Raw genomic sequence first — 26,758 nt, 5'->3', positions numbered from 1 at the left:
GTGGACACCATATTTTACGTAGTCTGACCTTGCTTCTGAAATTTATGACTTTTTCTTAGTTAATTGAAGAAAATTTGGCAAAAGCTGAACAAGCGTGTCTAAATACTGACTGGCACATTCAAGCTTTACATAAACAAAGATGCCATGATCTACACCGAAACGAATGTTACCAGGAAATGGCTAAACTCCTTCGGAAAAACAGAAGGAAAGAAATAGAAATATTAAACGCAATGAGGGAGAGGGAAGCCGAAAAGGTAGGAATGGTGTTACAAACTTGTTAGTAATCATTTAAATCTTGAAATAGTACATAATCAAATGGCAAAAGCATCAAACCAAGTAATCTTTCTTTAAGAAACCTTAAAGATGATTTAATTTTAATAGGTTTTGCTCAGGAGGGCCAGTGTTGATGTCACCAAGAATGACTAAGTGTCTTTTTTTTTTTTTTTTTTGGTCTTTTTTAGGGCCACACCTGTGTCACATGGAGGTTCCCAGGCTGGGGGTCGAATCGGAGCTATAGTTGCTGGCCTACATCACAGCCACAGCAACGCGGGATCCGAGCTGTGTCTGTGACCTACACCACAGCTCACGGCAATGCCAGATCCTTAACCCACTGAGCGAGGTCAGGGATCGAACCCGAAACCACATGGTTCCTAGTCTGATTTGTGAACCACTGAGCCACAACAGAAACTCCTGTCTTTCTCTTACATTAGCATCTCAACCTCCCAACTTCCTGGATATGTTCTAGTAGTAGAAAAATAGGTAAATTTAGGAGTTCCTGCTGTGATGCAGTGTACCGGTAAAGGATCCATTGTTTTCTCTGCTGAGGTGCAGGTTTGATCCCAGCCAGGCACAGTGAGTTGAGGATCCAGCACTGCCCCAGCTATGGCATAGATCACAGCTGTGGCTTGGACTTGATTCAGTCCCCAGCCTGGGAATTTAGTAAAAATATACAAACAATGTAAAAGATTTTGAACAGTTAAGAATTATATGTAGCTCCTGGTAAGAAAAACCAAAATAACAGTGCCTGTAAGCAAGATAGAAGTATTTTTCTTTTTTTTTTTTTTTTTTCTTTTTAGAGCCTCAGCTGTGGCATACGGAAGTTCCCAGGCTAGGAGTTCCATTCAGAGCTGCAGCTGCCAGCCTACACCACAGCCAGAGCAGCTGCAAATCTATACCACAGCTCATGGGAACACTGGATCCTTAACTCACTGAGCATGGCCAGGGATCGAACCTGAGTCCTGATGGATATTAGGTTTGTTTTCGCTGAGCCATGACAGGGACTCCCAAAAGTTTTTTTTTTTTTTTTCACATGAAGAAAGTCTGGAGGTAGGCAGTGCAGGGGTGGTGTCCTGGCTCCAAGGTCATCAGGAAAACTGCCTCCCTCAGCCTTTCGGCACCACTTCTGGTATACGGCTTTCATTCTCAAGGCTACTTCTCCATCCAAGGTGACGGCGGTTCCAGCCATCACGTACACCTTCCATTCAGCAGGAAGAAGGGAGGACAGAGGGCAGGAGGTCCCACCACCCAGCTGAGACATCTTCTTTTGCACTGCTTTCCAGAAGTCCCCCGTCACATTTGTAGCCACACTGGCTGCAGAGGATATCAAGGAAAGTAGTATTTTTAGCAGGGAAGCATTGTCATCCCGAATAAAGTCCACCTCTGTTGCTAAAGCAGCAGCAGAGATGGATTTTGAGCAGGCAGCTCAAGAGTGTGTGTCATGCCGATGTATCTTTTGGCTGATCCTCCCAGCAGCTCTGGACCATCTTTCTGCTGCTCTGTTGTAATGAATTTTCTGAAAGCTTGTCGTAATATATCTCCTTCAAGACGCTTTTCCAGATTCATTTCCCTCCTACCCCGCCCCTAACCCATAACCCTTTTGTTCAAGGCCAGGGAGAGGCAGGGGTGGTGCCCAGAACACGGAGGGCGCGCTCCTCAGGGAACTGATGGTGGGAGCCCCCATCTCAAGGTCTCCATCACTGACACCAGGGCGAGACTGTGTAATTGGGTGCTGCTCTCCTTTGGGTAACGCGTGTATTCGAGAGTAGAACTGAGAATCACCGTGAGGGCTCCTCATGTCATAAGCTCTTTCGTGTCCAGTGTCCTGGGTTCTAAATCTAGTCGGACGACTGCATGGCTTTGGCACGTCAGTCTCCTCATCCAGTAACATGAAAGGGATGGATCACTATGGCCCTTCCTGGCCCTAATGATTCCTTAGTTTTTGTTACTTAATATGTATTTATTGTATTAGCATTTGTATAACATGAAAACTGTGTTGCATATAAAAGCTGTCGCATCTCTAGAACATTAGCAAACTTTGAGAGCTATATAGTAATTTAAGCCTATTATTTTAGTTACTCCTTAATCCAGCTTTTAAATTACTGTTTTCTCACTTTTGGAAGAAGAAAGTAGAGGCTAATAAAAATTACTTGACTTTCCTCCTGTCATCATTTGTACCAGAGCTGGGCAGAGAATTTATTCTCTGAATTTTGTTGACATTATTAAGGCATAGCATTCATATCAACTAATGCCAGTAGTTTTAAAAACTTAATCCCATAGGATTTGAGATCTGAACTGTATTGAAATGTATTATTTCAGTGACAGTTGGGACCCCTGTGTGTGCAGTCTGCAGCCCTGAGTGGGAGGGACAGCAGAAGTGCCTCTGCTTTCAAGGTTTGCCAGCAGCCTTGAGCCAAGACAGGCACCCAATTACCTAATACCAGTTGAGCCTCGGAAATAGAAGAGGAAATGGAGTAGAGGAAACAAACGGGGCTTGTTCCACTGGGGGAACTTGAATTACCACAATTTATTTATTTATTTAAATTAATTAATTTTTTTTTTTTTTTTGCCTTTTCTAGGGCCGCTCCCGTGGCATATGGAGATTCCCAAGCTAGGGGTCCAATCAGAGCCATACCCACCAGCCTACGCCAGAGCCACAGCAACACGGGATCTGAGCTGCATCTGCAACCTACACCACAGCTCACGGCAACGTCGGATCCTTAACCCACTGAGCAAGGCCAGGGACCGAACCCACAACCTCATGGTTCCCAGTTGATTCATTAATGTGATTTGGGCGGGGAGCTTTTTTTCTTTTTATTAAAGTGTAGTTGATTTACAGTATTGTGCTAGTTTCTCTGTACAGCAAAATAACTCAGTTATTTTATATGATTTTTTTCATTTATTTGTATTTAGCGGGAGGAAGCTGAAGAAAAAGACCTCCATTTGAAATCAGAAAAGAAAGCTTCTACTCTTTCAGAGGCATCTAGAAAGTGGTTTCTAGAGAAGGAGATAAATGATGCTTTACATGCTCAGCACGCATGTAATAAAGGTAAGCATCTGAACGCTTCTGTCTCCCTCCGTCCTGCCCCACATTCACGCCTCCAGTCTGGTCTCTCATCACACACGCATCCTTGAGAGGGATTTTGGCACTTTCAGTCAAATTACTCAGCTGAAAGGTAATCACTAGTTACCATTTTTTGGTCAGGAGAAGTGTGCTGAGGAGGTGGGCTGTTTTCAAAAACAAAAAACAGGAGTTCCCATTGTGGCTCAGCAGTAACAAACCCATCTAGTATCCATGATGGACGCAGGTTTGATCGCTGGCCCCGCTCGGTGGCTTAAAGATAGAGCGTTACTGTGAGCTGCAGTGTGGGTCGCAGACACAGCTCAGATCCCATGTGGCTGTGGCTGTGGTGTAGGCCAGCAGCTGCAGCTCCTATTCAGCCCCTAGCCTGGGAACTTCCATATGCTGCAGGCGCAGCCCTAAAAAGCAAAAAACTCCAACAGAAATTTCTCAGCCATTCTGTAAAATTCTGTTTTATGCCATGGTTCTGTGGTCCTTGGCATCCCCTCAATGTACTATATGATTTGTTTCCCAAGTGCTACTTCTAGTTAATTTTAGTGAATATGTGTGTTTTGCCAATAACTGAACAGTCTATTAAGGTAGCATAAGGAAACATTACAGAATCTAATCAAACATTAGGTTTTGGTGCAAGGCTTATAGTGGCATCCAATGAAAAATCAAAATTAAAGTTCTAAAACAGATGCAAGGAACTTTTACTGTATCTTGTATTGTTTCAGTCTTTTATAAAATGTATATATCTTACTTTTAAAATAATAGCCGAATGGACTTTTTAAAATAATAGCCTAATGGATGTGTAATTCACGCGCCTACCATTCACCTATTAAAAGTACACAATTCAATGGTATTATCACATATTAAAAAATATATTGAGTTGTGCAACCATCACTACGATCAATTGTAGAACATTGCCAGCACCCTAACATGAACCCCGTGCCCATTTGCAAGTCATTGTTCATTTCCTGTCACTCCGTCCAGCCCTAGCAACCCCTGATCTATTTCTGTGTCTGTAGATTTGCCTATGCAGGAATTTCATCTAAATAGAATCAGAGAAGATAGGGTCTTTGTGTCTCATTTCTTTCACCTAGCGTAATGTTTGGAGGTTCAGCTATGTTGTAGCATATATCAGTACTTCATTCCTTTTGAAGGCTGAGTAATATTCCATTGTGTGGATAGTCCACATTTTGTTTATCCATTCATCAGTTGATGGACATTTGGCTTGTGTCCACTTTTTGGCTTTTATGACTAATGCTGCTCTGTTTACTTCACAGATTTGAAAAGCAAAAATAAAGGTTAGATGTTATCATTTAATTAGGCTGCTTTTGAAACCCCTTGCTACCTCTCATGCTTTAGATTTAGGTCCCAAATAGCCACCAGAGCCCTTGGGGGAAGTAGGGAATGGAATGTCACTCTTTATATAAACTAAATGTTTAAAACCTGTTTCCATAAGACACTGAACACTGGACTAGAGCTGCCACTTCTCCCTAACCCTGTCACACTTACCCCTGCATTAGAGAAAAATATCTGGAGTTCCATGATGGCTCAGCAGTTTAAGGATCTGGCATCATCACTTTTATGTCTCAGGCTTAGATACCTATCCCGGGAACTTCTGAATGCTGTGGGCGAAGCCAAAAAGGAAAAACAAACAACAAAATCTTGAGGCTCTTGAAGAACCGATGGATTTAGAAATAGGAAAAAGGGAGAAACTGCAAAAAAAACCTCCCCACCTCAGCAGTCTTGCTGTCTGCCAGCCCTTCCACCTCCACGCTGTCTTCCTACCCTATTGCCTACCTTTCTTCAGCACTCCTAAATCTCACCAACGAAGAGATAATGTGGTTAATAATCATGTGTTTGTTTGTTTGTTTGTTTTGGGTCTTTGGTCTCTTGTCTTTTTAGGGCCGCACCTGCAACATATGGATATTTCCAGGCTAGAGGTAGAATTGGAGCTATAGCTGCCAGCCTATACCACAGCAACGCGGGATCCGAGCCACATCTGTGACCTACACCACAGCTCATGGCAACGCCAGATCCTTAACCCACTGAGCAAGGCCAGGGATCAAACCCACAACCTCATGGTTCCTAGTCAGATTTGCTTCCACTGCGCCAAGACGGAAACTCCCTCATTTATTTTTCAAAAGGCAAATGTGTAAGGATTTGATTATTGCCCTAATCAGGGCATATAAATTAAATCAATGTTATTTAATCCTAAAGCTGGGGGATAATCAGCTATAATTAGGAAAATGGCATTTTGAGTGGCCATGGTCAGCTTGGTTTGTCACTCAGAGCCTAGAAGGGAGGCACCAGGAAGTAGGAAACAGATGAGTGTGCCAATGGCAGATGGTTTATTTAAATTTTTGCCTTGTGTCAAATCTGTGTTAGCAGTGGGGAGGAAATTCTTACTGTTTCCCAGAAGACAACCTTTTGGACAAGATGAATGGCCCTCACTGCCCCTAAAATCTCAGGCCCATTGACTTAAATTGAGGCTGAATAGCCATGTGTTATAAAATATTAGTCTAGATATGTATTTAATGGCCACACCCAGGGCCTCTGGAAGTTCCTGGGCCAGGGATCAAATCTGAGCTGCAACTGCACCCTTCACCTCAGCTATGGCAATGCTGGACCCTTTAACCCACTGTGCCACAGTGGGAACTCCTGGTCTAGATTTTGAATGAGCAAAAGACTTGAACACAGTTCTCTAAAGATATACAAATGGCCAATACACATATGAAAGATATTCACCTTAATTAGTCATTAGGGAAATACAAGTCAAAACCACATGAGAAAAAACTAGAAGAAATATACAATGAGATACAAACTTCGCAATCAGCAGCATGAATATAATAAGTGTGGGCTATGCACAAAAATAAACTAAATGGATTACAGACCCAAATGTAAGGCAAGATGCTATAAAACTCCCAGAGGAAAACAGGCAGAACACTCTTGACATAAATAGCAGCAATGTCTTTATTGATCTACCGCCTAGAGTAATGAAAATAAAAACAAAACTAAACAAATGGGGACCTAGTTAAACTTAAAAGCTTTTGCACAGCAAAGGAAAGAAACCATAACATGAAATACAACCCACAGAATGGAAGAAAACCCTTGCACATGAAGCAACCAACAAGGGATTCATATCCAAAATACACAAACATCTCATGCAGCTTTATATAAAAAAATCAAAAAACGGGCAGAAAGCCTAAACAGACATTTCTCCGAAGATGGACAGATAACCAAAAAGCACATTAAAAGGTGCTCAACATTATTAATTAGAAAAATGCAAATCAAAACTACATTGAGGTATCACCCCATCATCATCTTTTGGACATCATAAAAAAGTCTACAAATAATGAATGCTGGAGAGGGTGTGGAGAAAAGGGAACCCTGCTACACCATTGAGGAATATAAGCTGATGCTACACCATTGAGGAATATAAGCTGATCCACTGTGGCTCTGGACTAGGCTCTGATTAGACCCCTAGCCTGGGAGCCTCCATATGCAGTGGGTACAGCCCTAGAAAAGACAAAAACAAAACCCCTAAATCTAGAACTACCATATGATCTAGCAGTCCCATTCCTGGACTCATCTCTCCAGAGAAAACCATAATTCAAAAAGGTACTTGCACCCCAGTGTTCACTGCAGTACTGTTTACAATAGCCAAGACATAGAAACAGCCCAAGTGTCCATCAAAGATAAACGGATAAAGATGTGTTACGTATATGTAATGGAATACAATCAGCCATAAAATAAAGAATGAAATGGGAGTTCCCATTATAGCTCAGTGGGTTTAGAACCCGACTAGTATCCGTGAGGATACAGGTTTGATCCCTGGTGTTGGGGTTAAGGATCTGGCCTTCCTGCAAACTACAGTGGAGGTCACAGATGTGACAGATCTGGCATGGCTGTGGCTGTGACATAAGCCTGCAGCTGCAACTCAGATGCAGCCACTTGCCCAAGAATGTCCATATGCCACAGGTGCAGCCCTAAAAAGAAAAAAAAAATGAAATGTCATTTGCAGCAACATGGATAGACCTAGATATTATACTAAGTGGAGTAAGAGGAAGACATATCATATAACATATGGAATATAATAATAGAATGTGTTTATGAAACAAAACACAGATTTTAAAATCAAGCTTATGGTGGAATTCCCGTCATGGCTCAGCAGAAACAAATCCAACTAGGAACCATGAGGTTATGGGTTCAATCCCTGGCCTCGTTCAGTGAGTTAAGGATCCGGTGTTGCCATGAGCTGTAGTATAGGTCACAGACGCGGCTCGGATCTGGCGATGCTGTGGCTGTGGTGTAGGCCAGCAGCAACAGCCCCGATTAGACCCCTAGCCTGGGAACCTCCATATGCTGCAGGTGCAGCCCTCAAAAATGACAAAAGAAAAAAATATATAAATAAAATCAAGCTTATGGTTACCAAAGGGGAAACTGGCGGGAGGGATAAATTAGGGGAAGGGGATTAACGTACACGTTACTGTGTATAAAGCAGATAACTAATAAGGACCCACCGTATAGCACAGGGACATTTACTCAATATTCTGTGATAACCTATACGGGACACAGAATGGCGATACGTGTAACTGACTCACTTTGCTGTACATCTGAAACTGTTCCAGCCTCGTAAGTCGTCTGTACGCCAATAACATTAAAACACAACAAGTGTAGGCGAGGATCACAGGAGTTGGGACAGTGCTGGTAGGAGTGTAACACGGTGCAGCCACTTGGGGAAAGAGTCTGGCAGTTCCTCCAGAAGGTTACCTGTAGGGTGACTGGCCCAGTAGTTCCACTCCTAGGTGTACACCCACACTGTTTCAGAATCAGTGGTGATGGCTACACAACTCTAAGTATATTAAAAACCTTTAAAAGGGTGAATTTTATGGCATATGAATTATCTCAGTGAAACATTTTTTAAATGACATAGGTAAATGCTGGTTGCCAGGGAGGGCCACTGGACCAGGTTTTTAAATTCCTGGGCTTAGAGTAGTGAGAAGCCATTTCAGAGGGGAAGGATTTCGTGGTGGAGCAGGCACCCAGGCCGGATGATGGGAATACCGGGTGCTAGTTCCAGCCTCGTGGTGAACAAAGACAAGGTTTAAATACACTCAGCCAGAGTGACTAAGCTGTGTACCTCCGGGAAGTCAGTTTACCCACTTGCATTCATTCGTGTGCATTTATTCAGAAATGTTACTGGTCTTGAGTTTTTTCATTTGTAAAGTGAGAAGATTATAGACTAGGTGATCCTTCATTTTCTCACAGTTCTAACATTATACCTTCTGCTAAGAGACCTGAGAGTCTCTCCCACAAACATTCACACACGTATACACATGTACACACACACACACACACACGATTTTCCCTTTTTGTGGATTCACCAACCAAAAGCCTCCATGAGTTCCACTTGTATGACGTAGAACTTATTACAGGGAATTAATCAGTGGCAGAGAACTGCCTGCCCTGGTGACACAGGTTAGGCCAGCTGGAGCAGAGAGCTTATGGTCGAGAAGGGTTAGAGATACCACTGAAGAAGACGGGTGATGTGGACCTCGAGCGCCAGGCTGAGCAGTTGGGCTTCATCCTGTTTGCCAACCTGGCTGCACAGCAGAATGATTTAATTCAGTAGATCTAGGACAGAGCTAGGAAACTAGAGTTTTATTTTAAAGTTTTATAGGGGGATCTCCTTAGCAGTGTTTGAACCACTGCTATAAGCAAAGGAGGAAACCATAAGCTACTTGAACAGAGATGATATTTACGATACAGCCATTTGGGAGGATGAATTCCACAGCTGTGGGCTGGGTGGGTTTAGGAGGACAGAGGGGAGACAACTGTACGATCTCAGATTTGGAAGGATCTGATATGTGAATCATCTCTGCAGCACTGGTTATTCAGCTGATGCCAGCACACTGATAGAGCTGGCAAGCTCATTACCGTATGCGGTTTTCTGCCAGTATTTTATTTAAAAGTTGTTCCTCCCTTATTTAAAGTTTCTGCTTTTCTTTTCCTTTTGCAAATTCTCTCGTTAAAAACTGTTCTCTGGTCAGAATGGCTATCATCCAAAAATCTACAAATAATAAATGCTAGAGAGGATATAGAGAAAAGGGAACCTTCCCCCACGGTTGGTTGGAATGTAAATTGGTGTAGCCACTGTGGAAAACAGTATAGAAATTCCTTAAACTAAGAATAGAGTTTCCATATGATCCAGCAATCCCAGTCTTGGGCATATATCCAGAGAAAACTCTAATTCAGAAAGATACACATACCCCAGTGTTCATAGCAGCACTGTTCACATCCATAGCAGGACATGGAAGCAACCTAAAACGTCCATCAGCAGAGGATTGGATAAAGAAGATGTGGTACATATATATAATGGAATATTACTCAGCCGTAACAAGGAATGAAATAATCTCTAGGACCATCCATGTTGCTGCAAATAGCATTATCATACTAAGTAAAGTCAATAAGAGAAAGACAAATATCATATGATAACCACTTATATGTGGACTATTTTAAAAAGATACAAATGAATTTATTTACAAAACAGACTCGCAGACATAGAAACAGAAAACAAACTTAGGGTTACCAAAGGGGAAAGGAGAGAGAAAATTAGGAGTTTGAGATTAAAATAGATACACTACGCATATATATTTATATAAAATAGTTAACAAGAACCTCCTATATAGCACAGGGAACTAAATTCAGTATCTTATAGTAATCTATAATAGAAAAGAATCTGGAAAATTATACGTGTGTGTGTAACTGAATCTCTTTGCTGTACACCTGAAACTAGCACAACATTGTAAATCCACTATATTTCAATTTAAAAAAAAAGCTGGAGTTCCTGCAGTGGCACAACGGGATCGGAGCACTGGGACTGGGGTTAGAACCCTGGCACAGCACAGTGGGATGGGGATCCAGCATTGCTGTAGCTGCAGCTTTGGTCACAGCTGTGGCTCAGATCTGATCCCTGGCCCAGGAACTCCGTGTGCCTCAGGGCAGCCAAAATTATACATATATATAGAGAGAGAGTCTCTGAAGCCATTACTGCCTTTGCCACATGCCAGCCCTTCAGGTATTTGGAGATGACTCTTTTTTTTTTTTTTTTTGTCTTTTTGCTATTTCTTGGGCCACTCCCGCAGCATATGGAGGTTCCCAGGCTAGGGGTCCAGTTGGAGCCGTAGCCACCGTCCTATGCCAGAGCCACAGCAACGCGGGATCCGAGCTGCGTCTGCAACCTGCACCACAGCTCACGGCAATGCCAGATCCATAACTCACTGAGCAAGGGCAGGGACCGAACTCGCAACCTCATGGTTCGTAGTCCGATTCGTTAACCACTGCGCCACGACGGGAACTCCTGGAGATGATTCTTATATTCCATTCCCCCACACCAGTTCAAAGTTCAAATTAGCTATTTTGGTAATTAGTCAAATTGTCTTAATGACTTATTGGGCTAAAACTTATGAGTTAAAACCATTAGCTGACACTCTTGAGCCCAGGTGAGAGGCAGGCATCTTCATGAATCACCGTGACCCAAGGGGTCTGGGCCTGACTCACAGAGGCTTGGACCCCAGTGATGAGTGTGGAAAGGAAGGGACATCCTAAGTGGTTTGAAAACCCAAAACGACTCTGGTATCTCGGAGGTAAGCTGTAGGAGTTAGGAAACAGTAAAAATTCAGCTGAAAGGTAAGTATAAATTTTGAAATAAAGGAAGTGACAATTAGGAAAAAAAAATAGGAGACACCGGCTAGGTGTGGAACCCTGCTCTGCTTCCTGTGCTAAGAAGCTTCAGGTGCACCTTGCCTGCTGTTGCTCTGCTCTGCGGGGCATCATTGAGACGAGGCCCCGCCAGCGTAAAGCCTATAGCCATCAACTCTCAGGATTTCTCCGGGAAGGCGTGCTAATCCCATCTCATAATCTCTCCCAACAAATGTTTTGGGCTCCCTATCCTAATATCTCTATTTGTGAGTTGTTGGCTTTTTGTTGTAGCTAAAGGTGTTTTGGTTTTTTTTTTTTTTTGTCTTTTTGCTGTTTCTTTGGGCCGCTCCCGCGGCATATGGAGGTTCCCAGGCTAGGGGTCGAATCGGAGCTGTAGCCACCGGCCTACACCAGAGCCACAGCAACGCGGGATCCAAGCTGCATCTGCAACCTACACCACAGCTCAGGGCAACGCCAGATCGTTAACCCACTGAGCAAGGGCAGGGACCGAACCCGCAACCTCATGGTTCCTAGTTGGATTCGTTAACCACTGCGCCACGACGGGAACTCCTAAAGGTGTTTTTTAAGGGCGGCACCAAAACTTCATCTCTGCTACTAATTCTCACTAACCGCGCTTTTCCGTGCCTTCCCAGAACAGAAAAGTAAGGAGCTTCTTATCCTTGGCAATTTTAATTTACCAGGGACCATCTGGAATTAATAAAGGCCTTCTACCCACTCCCAAACATCTTTATTTTTTCACTTTATAACAGTGGTGCCCAGGTGCTACACTGAACGTGTTGCCTCAAGCTGTTTACCTAGAAACTCAGAATTAAATGGCATTTCTGCAGTGGAGTCCTCGACACAGAGTAAGTTGATGAACAAGAAAGATGTCTTCTATCCCATTAGATTGAGCAGTATTTAAGCAAGACCGTGCCTTCAATGACATTTATAGCACGTTGAGACCATTTTCCCAGAGCACTGATCATGGAAATCCTGGAGTGGAGGCAGCAGGAGTCTCAGGTTTCCGGTTGGGGAAAAACTGGGTCAGACCGAAGCCCAAGTTAGGAACGTTTGCCAGACGTCATTCAAGCGTCTCTTGGACTTTAGCGCCAGCATCGCTGCCCCAAACATTGTTGGAGGCTTCAGCAGAAGTCCGTCCCTAACTAAATTTATGATACACGTAACTACTTTTTACCTCCCTGTGGAAAGAAAATCTCGAGATGCGTTTCAAAGCTATTACAGATCTGAATTTTCTTTACTCTTCTGGGCAGGGCTCCCTCCAGCCACCACTGGAAACATGGGTCTGCTCTGGTCCCTGGGGCGGCCGCTGGGCGGCCGCTCAGAACTGCTCAGGGCAGAGGGCGCCGTGCTGATTCGCTGGCTTTTGATCTCTTGACTTGATTCAGTGGAGGTTTCAGTGTAGTTTTTTTTTTGGTCTTTTTGTCTTTTTGCTATTTCTTGGGCCACTCCCGCAGTATATGGAGGTTCCCAGGCTAGGGGTTGAATCGGAGCTGTAGCCACCGGCCTACACCAGAGCCACAGCAACGCGGGATCCAAGCTGCATCTGCAACCTACACCACAGCTCACGGCAACGCCGGATCCTTAACCCACTGAGCAAAGGCAGGGACCGAACCCACAACCTCATGGTTCCTAGTCGGATTCGTTAACCACTGTGCCACGACGGGAACTCCCTCAGTGTAGTTTTGGAAGGGGTGGGATGGAAACATCTTATAGAACTGTGGTCCCAGCATCAGCCCATAAAGGAGCTCACCATTCCCCTAGTAAAGTACTTGGTTTGTTTTTTAAAGGAGGGGAGGGGATGGGAGACTCTGTTAAGACTTTTTTCAACCACCTTTTTCAGTAAAACTCATATAAATGAGCTAGAACTTAACAAGGTCTTTGGCGTTCTTTTAGAAGAACAGATTTTTACATAACGTCCTCTAAAGTTGAGCTTTATAAGAAATATATCTACCAACAAGTCGTGGGAGTCCAGTGTTGTGGAAAGTATCTTCGCTAACTCACACTCTCATGTGTAGCTCTAAACTGTGTCAGGCGATGAATTAAACCCAAAGTCATGCCTGAGTCAGATGAAAGGACGGGAGGTTCACCATTCCCCTCTCTCCCGACATGTCAGAATTTAACTAGATAATTCTAAGTATCAAAATCGAGGTGAGGACATTTGGCAAGTGTGTTATTTGGCAGCAAAACAAAACAGAAAGATGATGAGAGTTTTGTTCCTTCGAGGGAAAATTTTCAGAAGTCTAAGTTATTTGAATATGTAACAAAGTTTCAGAGAAGTATATTTTTAAGATGCTTTTTCAAATTCCTTACTAGCACCTCTAAGTCAATCTGAAATGACTGTTACACTTGGACACAATGTTTTTTGGTTTTGTGGGGGGTTTTGTATGTTTAGGGCCACACCCACAACATATGGAGGTTCCCAGGCTAGCAGTCAAATGGGAGCTGTAGCCACCAGCCTACACCACCGCCACAGCAACTTGGGACCCAAGCCACTTCTTCAACCTACACCACAGTTCACAGCAACCCCAGATCCTTAACCCACTGAGCAAGGCCAGGGATCACACCCGCCTCCTCGTGGATACCAGTCCAGTTCGTTGCTGCTGAGCCATGACAGGAACTCCCATTGTAACGTTCTAATCTTGATTTTGAACCCTGCCTGTGTTGACCACTGTAAAAAGCCTGTGATTATTTATTTGTATTTAATTAGGAAGTGGTTATGGTGCCCATTTCCCAATGGTAATTTTGGCGACTTGGAATTTTTCTCACTACAGTAAGCATCATCGTGAAGAAACTTACTATTGCAAAGAACTCAGATTCTCTCCTTGGACAAGCTTTCTTCCTAATTTAAAAGATCATCTGTATCCCCAAATCAAATTTTAAAAAAAGGCTTTGTAACCAAAAGCAGATAAACTCTCTAATGGCATGTATTCAATCAGCAAATAAATATTTGACTTGTAAATGGGACCACATGGGGCCAGGTGACATGTTAGGCTTTTTGTTTAGGAAACTTGGCGTTTACAATCTTGATTGCATTGTTAATTTTTGCAGCATATATACCTTTAAAACCAATGCTGTACCATTGCTAAAATTAACTATGGTTCATTTAAAATTTTTGTTCTTAAGGTTCGTTAAACCAAAGAAAAGCATACTGGGACAGCATGGAACCGGATCTTATGGCGAGAGTGAGAAATCTCCGCCAGAGACTCGCCACCCAGGCTCGGAACAGATGTCAGACGCCTCACCTTTTGGCTACATAGGAGGCTGAGGACCTTGAGACGGTCAAAGAGCGAGATGCTTATTTTGCAATCAGTGATGCTGATTTTTCAGATTATTTATTTTAAATTCCTATAAGATCAACTTTTTGTATGAAAAATGTGTATATAAAAATGATGTGTTATATTTAATGCTGATGCTTTGGGACATGTAAATGGCTTCTTATACGTTTCACAATAAAAAAAAAAAAAAACCTTTGAAACTTTTAAAGATTTGTCCTAGGCCCTTTTGGGTTGCAAAGACCAGCATAAACCTCAGGAACTTTAGTTGCTGAGGTTTCATTTTAAAGATAAATGGAGAAATAAAGAAGACACCATCTCCACAACTGTGCAGCCAGAACTGAGCTTCAACTCGGCAGCAGCTCCAAAACCCCGGCAGCGAGGAGGAGCCCACCTGACAGCCCTCCGTGCCCTCAGCAGCTGGACCCGCCCTTTGCCAGTGATCCTGCTGCTCTCACAGCACCCCTGCTCCTGTCTCTGCCTCTCCTGACAGCACGGGCTCTTGGCCCTGCAGCAGAGCTGCCCCTGGCTTCATCATCTCAGCAAGTTACTTGCCTGAACCCATTGCTAAGAGGGGAGTAGAGGAGTTCCCTGGTGGTGCAGCAGGTTAAGGACCCAGCACTGTCACTGCTGCGGCTGAGGTTGTTGCTGTAACGCAGGTTCAATCCCTGGCCCACGAACTTCCACCTGCCACAGGCATGACCAAGAAATGAAAAATAAAAGAGTAGCAACAGCACATGGTCTTGATGTGACGATTAAATAAGATAATGGACATCAAGTCCCTAGGAGGTACTTAACATGTGGTGCACAGAACAGAAAAGTTGGTGGGGTTTTTTTTTTTTTAGTTGGGGGGCAGTCGCAAAGCATGACCTTAATGGAGAACCTAATGTTCCGTTTTGTCCCAAGATAAAATCCCATCACTTCGCAAGGCCCTGGTTTCCCAAGGGTGCTTCCTGCAGCCTCATTTTCTTTCTGTTTTCAGGTTGTCACAAACATAGCTTTGTGGGCCAGGCTCATGTGTATTTGGCAACAGAAAGCCGCTGGATATAAAATATTTTGGGTGTGAGAGGAACTTTGGTGAGCTAGAAACTGCTCACCTTAAAAGCATTTGAATTTAAAATACTGCGATTCTCTGGCAGCCAGAAACAGCTGAATGTTCCCAGTTTGTGAGCTGTGCCTCAGGTCCTCTTTTACTAGAATTTAGACCCCCCCCCCCCAACATACACACTCTTGTAGTATCACAATAGGCCCTTGGTAAAGAAGTTTCTGTTCATCCAATCAAAGTGAGTTATTCGTGCTTTAAACCACATGTAGTTCTTTTTACTACTGTCTTCCATCCAGTTCTCCCTGAGCCTACGCTCTCCCAGTAACCATCCTGATAAAGTCACAGCCTTAGCAGAGTTCAGGTACTTAGTCTGTTCAGTCATGTGGGTTTGGTTGCTGTTTTAAAGGTTATCATCATAGTTAATGGAATATGGCCGTAATTTCTCAATAATATAAATTCTCTGGGAATTGAATGAAGATTGAGGTTGGATTAAATTCTTCCCACGCTCCATTCACAAAGGTTTTCTCCAGTACTCCCTTCGGTTAGGTAAAGAATAGCAGTTCCTAAAGCCTTTTTCTTCTGTGTCATATTCATGAGGTTTCTTTCTGGTGTGACTTATACAGTGGATAAATGTGGGGCTTCAGCCAAATCCCTCTTCACGTCAGCTCCCCTGAATCTTCAGTGTGAATTCAGTGGTGTGGAAAAGTTAACTTGGTGAGAGCCCTTCTCACGTTTATTACATTCACACGGTCTTTCTCTGGTATGAATTCGGATGTTGAGCAAGATGTGAGCATTTGCTAAAGGCCTTTCCACAGCGACCCCACACTGACCATTAGAGCAATAATGCTGACTGCAAGGACTGCCAAAGGCTTCCTTTATCACCACGGAAGCACTAGACACAGATTCTTTTTCATTCCTTTTAGGGCCGCAGCTGTGGCATATGGAAGTTCCTGGGCTCAGGGAGAATCAGAGCTGCAGCTGCCAGCAACATCACAGCCACAGCAACCCGGGATCCAAGTCTCATCTGCAAGGCCAGATCCTTAACCTACTGAGCAAAGCCAGGGAGCAAACCTTTGTCCTCATGGGTACTAGTCGGGTTCAAAACCTGCTGAGCCACAGCGGAAACTCCTTGACACAGGTTCTTAATGTTTCATCTCAGATCAGTCTGGGTCCAATCAGATAAACCACATCATTTAGACAGAAAACATTTTAATATAAAGTTATTAAATCATATTAAATGTTAAATCAGGAGTTCCCATCGTGGCGCAATGGTTAACGAATCCAACTGGAACCATGAGGTTGCAGGCTCGATCCCTGGCCTTGCTCAGCGGGTTAAGGATCCGACGTTGCCGTGAGCTGTGGTGTAGGTCACAGATGCGGCTCAGATGCAGTATTGCTGTGGCTCTGGCATAGGCCGGTGGCTACAGCTCCAATTGGACCCCTAGCCTGGGAACCTCCATATGCCGCAGGAGTGGCCCGAGAAATGGCAAAAAGACCAAAAAAAAAAAAAATTGTTAAATCATAACAGGAGAGTAGCTAAAGATGTTTGAGAAGACTATAGGTTGCCCAGGGCAGAGGGAGAGAACCCAGGGAGCCCTTCCCTCTCCAAGGCTCAGGTTCAGACTGTGCTGGACAAGGTCAGACCACTGGGCAGTGGAGGGGGTAGTGGGCTTCCCAGGCCAGAGCTGACCCATAGGCCCAGGTAGCAGAAAGTACATCTCCAGAGTGCATGCTATCCAAGGCTGCTGGGTGGAAGCTCGTAGGAAGTCAGGACCCCGAGGGTTGTCAAGGTTCTGTGTGATCCGGTGTGTGCGCTGGCCTTGTCCGCAGGGGGAGGTTTGAGGGGAGACACACCCTGGGCCCCAGGCAAACTGAGGTTGGAAGGCAGGTGCTCAGAGCACATGAGGGTACTGCGGCTGGTACCAGACCTGAACATGTCATGTCCATTGGAAGGTCCACAGCAAAGGGGTCGTCAGGCTGTGCGCTCAGCCCATGCCAGGACAGAGCACCACAGGCGTCTGACAACCACTATGGAGAACAGTATGACAGTTCCTCAGAAAGCTAAAATCAGAATTACCATATGACCCATCAAGCCTACTCCTGGGCATATGTTCAGAGAAGACTGTAATTTGCAAAGATCCATGCACCCAGTGTTCATTGCAGCACTATTTACAATAGTTAAGACATGGCAGCAACCTAAATGTTGACAGAGGAATGGATGAAGAAGATATGGTACATTTGTACAATGGAATATTACTCAGTCATAAAAAAGAATGAAATAATACCACTTACAGCAACATAGATGGACCTAGAGATTATCATACTAAGTGAAGTAAAACAAATATCATGATATGTAGAATCCCCCCAAAATGATATATATGAACTCATTTACAAAACAGAAACAGACCTTGAAAACAAAATTATGGTTATCAAAGGGGACAGGTTGAAGGGAGGGAGGGATTGGGGGTTTGGGACTGATGTATGCACACTATTGTACACGGAATGTACAGGTCAATAGGGACCTGCTGTAGGACACAGGGAACTCTCCCCAATATTCTATCATAACCTGATAGATGGGAAAATAATCTGAAAAAGAATGGATATGTGTATATATGTATAACTTAATGACTTTGTTGTAGAACAGAAATTATGACAGCATTATAAGTCGACTATACTTCAATAAAACTTGGAAGGAAGGAGGAGTTCCCGTTGTGGCTTAGTGGAAACGAACCCGTATCCATGAGGATGAAGGTTCTATCCCTGGCCTCGCTCAATGGGTTAAGGATCCTGCATAGCCATGAGCTGCCATGTAGGTCACAGAAACGGCTTAGATCCTGCGGCTTCAGCTCTGCAGCTTCAGCGCTGATCCAACCCCTGTTTAGCCTGGAGGTGCCACAGGTGCAGCCCCAAAAAGTCAAAAGAAAAAAAAACCTTGGAGGGAAGGAAACAGCAAGCACATGTGAGCCAGGAAGAGACGCCCCATTCCTCCAGCAGTGACCTCCAGCGCCCTCTACTGCCAGCCTAGCACCTGGGCACAATGTAAAGAGAAATGCTTGAAATTCGAGGTTGCAGAGCAGACACTGATGAGTGAATTCCGAGCTCAGAGGCCATAAATTGATCACAGCACTCTCATGCAATTGAAAGTGGACCGAAGAGTTTACTTGGCTGGTCGACAGAAATGCAGACTCAGTGTTGGCCTCTTTTTAATCACACTGAGACGGCATGATGCAGATGAAGTTATCTGAAAGCTTAGGGACAAAGGAAAGCAAGAGTGGACTTTCACATAGGAACGTCTCACTCTCTTCCAAGCTACGTGCTCAGCCGCAGACACTCCCTTCTTAAGGCGCTGTGAGTAAAGGGAGAATTGGCAAATTTGAACAACTCTGTGGGCCGAGATGCTCATTGATGTTCTTCCTGATTCTAGTGGGGATGATGGGATTTCACTAGCAGAAGCCAAGCGGTCGTGGTTTAACTACCAAAGAAAACTATTTACAGCTGCAGGCAGCCGAGAAGTATTAAGGGATTTGGGGCCATTGGTGGTGATGTTGTCCCTAAGAATGAAACAGGCCGCCTACTAAAATGCTGTTTGATATATGTAACGGGATAGGTTAAGATATGGTGGCCCCAAACCTGACTTGAGTCACTGTTAGCAAACCAAATTTGGGTCCGATCACCCTTGTGCAGTGAAGCCAATCTACTGACACCACGGTGTGGGGAAGGAAAGTACAGAACGCCCAGCCAGGAGTCCAGGCAGCTAGTGCCTTTAAGACCCAAGCTCCCCAGTGGCTTCCAGGTAAAGGTTTTAAAGACAGGGGGAGGGAGGTGGGTGGCAGGGTGGGTGATCCGCTCAGACCTTCTTCTGATTGGTTGGTGGTGAGGTCATCAGGAGTCAACATCGACCTTCTGATTCCAACTAGTCTGGGGGCCACATGCTTGTGGGCAGCATAGAGTTAACTTCTTTGACCTAATGGGGGTTTCAGTCACTGCAAAGTAGATCAAAGGATATGACCTATAGCCCTTGAGGATGAGGCAGAGGTCCTTGACTTTGTTAAATGGCTAAACTATTATTTTGTCTTATGTGACTGTTTTGCTTTGCTTCTGTGTTCTCACTTCTTTGATTAAATTTATTCTTTGGAAGACCTAGGAGGCTAAAGGTTTTTGGCAAACATGAGGCAGGTGGAGGACACAGGGGTCTGTCCCAGGAAGACCCCAAAGGGTCCTACTCACTTATATCACCACAATGGAGAGCCACGCCTGTCACTGATTTTCCAAACCTAAGCTCATCCCCAGATTCAAAGCCTGTTGATTGAAGGGAAGACCGAGTCCCCTTGGTGAAGGACCCTGCAGCTGTGAATGCTAAGTATCTATGTTCTAAATAATCCCTCAGGCCTTTCCAAAGGGACCCATTGGCACTAACTGGAAAGACTGGCTGGTGGGAAAAAGCAAACATCCAGCCCTTTCAGGGATAATTAGACATTGGCTGTAAAAGGACGCTGATTACTGAACCCACCAAAGCCAGAGCTAACAGTGGTCAGGTGATAAAGGAGCCTTGGGCCACTCTGAATTACAGTGAATGCACTAAGACCATGAAATCAACTGTGGTGACTTTCCAAGTACTTGATTGTGTAATTGGAACAAACATAATTTGACAAAGGGCAGAATCTCTTTGCAGGCACCATGACGCACTGAGTCAAGGTCCTCATGGTACAAAGAGCCAAGTGAAAGCCTTTGAAAGCCCTCGCTACCAGGATAGCAACCCCAAAGGATTATCCCATCCCTGATGGAGAACTGCAGAGATCAGCGTGCCATCAAAGACTTGAAGGATGAAGGGCTGGTTAGATCTATCACTGTCACTGATTGAGTCCAAGCTGGTATTCCTCCCCACACAATAGGCCAATAAACGGAGAGAGGAGTTGCTGGGGAAGGAATAGCAATGTTATCTGGAAAGTCAGCAGACCAAGAAGATGGTGGACTTTCGTCCCAAAGAACCATCTTGCCTGAGTTAGAATTCAGGCTTCTTTACACTAAAAGGGGGAGGGGGGTAAAATCAAACATTTTTGGGTTCTGCTCAGGCTCCATAGGGGAGGTGCTAATTTCTCCCTTCCCGCAGGTATTCACAGGTGGGCCTGCTCAGAATGTTTCCTGTGGGCTAAACAAAGGTATTCCAGCTCAATGCTCATTACCTAGGAGGCAGGGTTCCCAGAGATGGGCCATTATGTGTCATTTAAAGTTATAGGCAACATCTCTTTAGTGATTAATTTGTAATGGAACACAAAGTTTCTTCCCTATTACACTTTCCCACTTTTAACATCCATCCCATAATCTTTTTTTGGGGGGGAGTGTCTTTTTAGGACCACATCCATGGCATATGGACCTTCCCAGGCTAGAGATCCAATTGAAGCTGCAGCGACCAGCCTATGCCAGAGACACAGCAACGCTGGATCCGAGCCACATCTGTGACCTACACCAGAGCTCACGGCAATGCCAGATCCTTAACCCACTGAGCGAGGGCAGGGATTGAACCCACATTCTCATGGATGCTAGTTGGGTTCCTGAGCCACAACAGGAACTCCAATGTCCATCCCATCATCTCGTGGAAGAGATAAAGACCAAGCTGGCTCCGTCCTGCTGAACAAGTGATATTCCTTAGAATCTGCAGTCAGTCCTTTTTTATTTCCAATTATTTGAACTCGATGAAACCCCCTTAACACTTTGTCAAATTTGTAACTGAACTTGGGTGTTGGGTTCCAGTTCCCAATATATATGCTAAATTCCTGTGCTCTTTATTTGGACAAAACTCAACAAGGTGGTTGACCCTTCTCCTGCTATAATCAAACTACCATCTTCTGCCGTTGGCTAGGCAGACCCGTGAACTGAGATTAGTGCAGTGCTAAGTTTTAACATAAGTGGCAACTGCTAGGTCTTTCAGAACATTTATAGTTTCCCCACCCAGGAAGACACCTGGAACGGCCTACCCTACAATAATTCAAAAGGGCTTAATTTAAGCTTGTTTCTGGGAACCACTGAGCCATAGCAAAGCAACTGGCAAGGCCTTATCCTAAATTAAATTAGTCTCAACACATTTTAACAATGTTCCTTTTTTTTTTTCTCTGCAGCATATGGAGGCTCCCAGGCTCAGGGTCGAATCAGAGCTGTAGTTGCCAGCCTACACCGCAGCCAGAGCAACGCCAGATCCAAGCCGCATTGCAACCTACACTATAGCTCACAGTAATGCTGGATCGTTAACCCACCGAGCGAGGCCAGGAATCGAACCTGCGTCTTCATGGATGCTGGTCAGATTTGTTTCTGCTGAGCCACGACTGGAATGCCAACAATGCTCCTTTAAATGCAAGGTTCATTTTCTTGGTTTTCCCTGTTAATTGTGGTCTCCAGGATGAAAGTAGTGCGATGTCTCAGTCCACATCTGGGGATAACTTCCCCAAGGAGGGCCTTTATCCGCTTCAGAGATTTTCGCTCATGTGGGATGTGCTTCCACCCATCCTGACACCAGCAGGTTATCTGACATTTCTTGCAGCTGGACGCATTGGAGTCAAGTCTATTTGCCCATCCTCGGTGGAGGACGTTCTTCTGTGTTGAGACCCCCATTTGGGGAGGTCTGACGGCTGCCTTGGGGTTGTTTTTAGCACAAACCATGCAATTCTGGGTGACTCGCTGGATAGTCTTTTGTAAGTTAAGGCCCATTCTATGTACATTGGGGTCCACCGTGAGGTGGCATCTCTCCCATAATGGCTGCAATTGTGAACGTGCTGCCAACCAGCATCCAAGAGCATCCGGCATCAAAATCACCCTGCACCCCATTTCCAGCCCCGCAACGTGTGATCCAAGTGAAAGCCTCTCTTTGTCCTTTGCTGAATACACTGGCTGGTATTTTGACAAGTCAATCTGTAGAAGAAATGATTGCCTCAGAGATTGGTTTAGATTAGATGTCCCAGCACACATGTCCCAGCACACTTATTTTTTTTTAATTTTTATTTATTTATTTTTTGGCCACACTCATGGTATATGGATTCAAACCACGGTATATATTCAAACCAAGCCAGGGTTTGCTGAATACACTGGCTGGTATTTTGACAAGTCAATCTGTAGAAGAAGTGATTGCCAGGGTTTGAAGCCCAGCTGCAGCTGCAACCTATGCCACAGCTATTGGCAACAGCGGATCCTTAACCCACTGCACCAGGCTGGAGATCGAACCATGTAATTTAGCAAACCAAACAAGCCTCATTAGTTTAATATTCCTCCCTCGGAGATGGACAGAAAACAATTTGAGGTGTTCCAGGGACCCTTTGGAAAACCTGAAAGTTAGCTAGAGGTCAAATGAGCTTCACGTAGAATTTGATCTTTGGAAAGTTTTTCAAAAATATTAAAAAAACCTAAAACACTTGGTCAAAGAGAATGGCAGGGCCCTGTGAAGCAACACGCCTTCACTTAACCGGGAATGATACAAGATCTCAATAGCGAACACAGATCACTTAGAAACTCACAATTACCAAAAGCAGTGCAGTATTTTCAGAAAACTTTGTTCTCTTAGAGAGAGAACCAAAATGAGATTTTGTACCACCTTATCTCTAAAATTATTATTATTATTTTTTTTTTTTTTGTCTTTCTGCCATTTCTTGGGCTGCTCCTGCGGCATATGGAGGTTCCCAGGCTAGGGGTCTAATTGGAGCTGTAGCCACTGGCCTATGCCAGAGCCACAGCAACGCGGGATCCGAGCCGCCTCTGCAACCTACACCACAGCTCACGGCAACACCGGATCCTTAACCCACTGAGCAAGGCCAGGGAGCGATCCTGCAACCTCATGGTTCCTAGCCAGATTCGTTAACCACTGCGCCCCGACAGGAACTCCTAAAATTCATTTTCTTAATTAAGTTCAATCTCATCTTAGCCAATCCTGACCATGCATAAACTCTTCCAGTGTTCCTGCTCCACGAAACTTCCCCAACTTTCTGTATCATATAAAAGCATCCCTTACTTTCTTTTCCATTCAGAAAGAACCAGCTCAAGGACAAAACTGCCTTTTCCCCTTTAACAAAATGCATTTTCACTCCTCATTCCTTCTTTGCTGAAAACACACACCCTACATCTTTGCATACTGCAATGTTTCCCTTATAATCTTTTAACTTTTAAAACCTTAAATCTGGGAGTTCCCATCCTGGTTCATCGGAAATGAATCTGACCAGCATCCATTAGGACGTAGGTTTGATCCCTGGCCTCGCTCAGTGGGTTAATGACCTGGCACTGCCGTGAGCTGTGGTGTAGGTCGCAGATGTGGCTCGGATCCCACATTGCTGTGGCTGTGGCGTCGGTCAGCGGCTACTGCTCCAATTTGACTCCTAGCCTGGGAACCTCCATATGCCATGGGTGCAGCCGCCCCCCCAAAAAAAACCCGCCTTAATCTTCAATGAAAATCAAGAAACAAGAACTGCGAACTGTCATACCAGCATTTCCTGGCTGACAAACTTATGCTTCAGTCTCCCTCTCCCAAGAAGGCAAAGGCAGGTAAACTTAGACCTGACCAGCAATTAATGTTCCAGTATTTTATCCTATTCGAAAGGACGCAGATAGCCAATGAATTCTCTTCATTCGACTTTAAGTTTCAGTTACAAAAATCTGGAGAGTATATTAGATAGATATTCCCCAAACACAATTATTCCTATAGAGTCTACTTAAAATTCTCACCTCATTTACCTCTATTTACTTAAAAGCTTTTTATTTTTCTTACTGACAAACTTTGTAACAGGACTAATAAAGTTTTATTATTATAGAAAATAATTTGATTGCTAGTAAACCCAGATACAATAAAAGTATTATACTTAATGTTGATGACTCTAAAGATATGTTTGTATTAGTCAAACCAATAAGCTTAAACAAACTTTAGTACCAGATATTAAGTCAATACTGAATATGTCCTACATCATGTGAAACTGAAATTCATTCTGGCTGGTTTCTTCCATATTTGAGCATTTACATAAGCACTTGATTTCCTTTAAGCCAGTTAAATAGAGCTCTTTTACACATTAATTTTGGCCATGTCACACGTCTATAACACACATGCAAGCACACAAACACAAGGATCTCATAGTTCCCATAGTTCCAAAATTTCAGCCACGAATCTGTTACAAAAGAGCTTGATTTCAAATCGGGTTTCTGACAGATGGGAAAAGTCAAGGTCACCTATCTAGAAACTAATACTAATGGAAATAGGACTAATATTCATGGAAAAGACACTTCTGTTTCTGTCTGTATCTTTGGGTCATTTAGGAATTAAATGGGACGTCTCTCCTCTTCCTGGGAATGTCTCACTCTTGGGCAAGAACAGACAGGTTTTTATTTTTACTGTTCCTTTCCTCCACTTGACATCAATAAGAGTTTTAAATATCACAAAGCTGATTTGGCTGTAAAAGGAGAAGTACCAAATGAAATGAAAAACCCAAAGAACGAAGAGAAAAATCCTAAATAAACCCTCAAGCTTCATCTTGGGGTTTTTATAGAGCAGTGACAGGAGACCACAAATGATGTGATTAACACAGCAAAGGTAGCAGGACCAGGTGCACAGGGTCCCAGGAGAACCCTGCCTACACGCCCTGCAGAGATGCTAGAAGTACTGTGGCCACACATTGTTACAATAAAATAGAACCTTCCTCTCACCCATGAGTTCATACCAGATCACTTTACCCAAAATACACCTTGGAAGGCTTTCTATAGGGAATAGTTGAAACAGTCCCCATTTTTAAAGACAGAAATTCAAGACAAGCAAAACACAAACTGCACCAAATGCTAGGATCCAAAGAAACAAAGAAACCGGTTCACAAATCAGGTAAAATTCCAACAACTCTTTCCTATCTCCAACAGGGTACCCCACTCAAATACCGAATACATTGGCTTATTCCAAAGAAAAATCCCCAAACAGAGGAAATAAAGTTCCCAGCTAGGTACACCGGGAGGGACTTACCCTACCGTAAGCTTCCAAGTGTTGAATCCTTCCTGCAATTGCCAAACACTGGGGTGGGGAAGCGGCAGGTACTTGCAGGGCCTTTTGAAGGGAAGCTCCTTAGGACAAGTGGTCCCGGCAGCTGCTAAGGTATCTCAACTGGGGAGGCTAGTGGAAGGGTAGGCCAATAAATGGAGAGAGGGGTTATTGGGGGGAAGGAAGAGCGACTTTATTTGAAAAGCAAGCTAGACCCAGAAAATGATGGACTCCTCTTGGAAAGAACTTTCTTGCCTGAGTGAGAATTCAGGCTCCTTTTTACTAAAAGAGGAGGGAGTAAAGCCAAATGTTTCTGGGTTCTGCTCAGCCTGGCAAGGGATGTGTTAGTTTCTTCCTCCCTGCAGGCATTCACAGGTGGGCCTGGTCAGGATGTTTCCTGTGAGCTAAACAACGTATTTCAGCTTAACACTTACCACCTGGGGAGCCCGGGTCCCAGAGATGGGCCATTAGGTGCAATTTAAATTTATAGGCAACATCCCTTTAGTGATTAACTTAGAATACAAAGGCGCTTCCCTATTACTTCACAACTCAATTAATTTGCTACTTGACCTGTGCAGAATGACTGAATTGTCAGATATGTGATTGGTGGTCACTGCAATGCAGCAACTGTTTCAGATGCAGCGTCAGCACTGCCCCTGTCACATTATGCTGCCTGCTAGGCCTTCCTAAGACCTGATCACCCCAGACGTGATCACTTCTTGCCACTTCCCAGCTCTGCAGCCCAAATTCCTCACCACGGTTTTCAGCACACTGCACTATGGTGGCATCTCATCACTGTGCCCCCCACTTCCCCACAATCACCTAGACCCATCCTTCCCTGGGGCCAGGTGTCAATAAACAAGACCCTCCCCGGGGGGCCGTGGATTCTAGTCACTGCCCTGGGACCTCCCTTAGAGGGCTTTGCACCCAGAGGCGCCCTCCTGGGCCGCAAGCGCCCCCCCGGGGCCTCCTCGCTTAGGGCTGAGCACATCCGCAGCGACAGGACCCAAGAGTGAGGGCAGGGCTCCTGGTGGAGGGTGGGATGGCAAGAGTGCGTGCTCCTCCTGGGCACCTGGGCTTCAGCGCTGGTGTTATGAGGGCTCTTCGCGAGAGGCTCACCCAGGGATCACCCCACCACGCGAGAGTGGGCTTATCATCACGCTCCGGCCCTTCAATGCTCCCAGTTGGGTGTTCTGAGCCCAGGACGCCAGGGGCGGCAGGGTGGCGAAGCAGAGAACGCAGATGGCCCCGGAAGCGAGGGCAACACGCTAGTGACCCCAGGGAATGAAAGGGCGGACGCCAGAAATCTCTGGTCCACCCACAAGCAAATAAATCCCTTCTTTCCTAGCAGGAGGAAAGGCCTGGAGGGAACAAAAGTACTG

The 26,758-nt window shown here is 44.6% G+C and overlaps 1 protein-coding gene across 15 annotated transcripts in view; it reads left to right on the top strand.

The window, feature by feature from the left end:
* The window catches only part of TBC1D31 (TBC1 domain family member 31), a 72,390-nt gene extending 57,836 nt beyond the window's left edge, over positions 1–14,554 (top strand). For 7 of the 15 annotated variants that reach the window (XM_021088972.1, XM_021088962.1, XM_021088959.1 and 4 more), the window contains 4 exons: positions 60–254; positions 3,190–3,325; positions 11,821–11,916; positions 14,195–14,554. In XM_021088972.1, coding sequence (XP_020944631.1) covers positions 60–254; positions 3,190–3,325; positions 11,821–11,916; positions 14,195–14,328 — 561 coding nt within the window. In that variant the 3' untranslated portion in view covers positions 14,329–14,554. Of the gene's footprint in view, positions 1–59; positions 255–1,445; positions 2,844–3,189; positions 3,326–4,939; positions 5,300–11,820; positions 11,917–14,194 lie in introns of those variants that run through there. The other 8 variants (XM_021088970.1, XM_021088960.1, XM_021088971.1 and 5 more) reach the window with 6 other exon arrangements.

The sequence above is a fragment of the Sus scrofa genome, chromosome 4 (assembly GCF_000003025.6).
Source record: "Sus scrofa isolate TJ Tabasco breed Duroc chromosome 4, Sscrofa11.1, whole genome shotgun sequence".
Taxonomy (NCBI): domain Eukaryota; kingdom Metazoa; phylum Chordata; class Mammalia; order Artiodactyla; family Suidae; genus Sus; species Sus scrofa.
The sequence above is the reverse complement of the archived record's forward strand: the minus strand, read 5'-3'. Positions and strand labels throughout refer to the sequence as shown.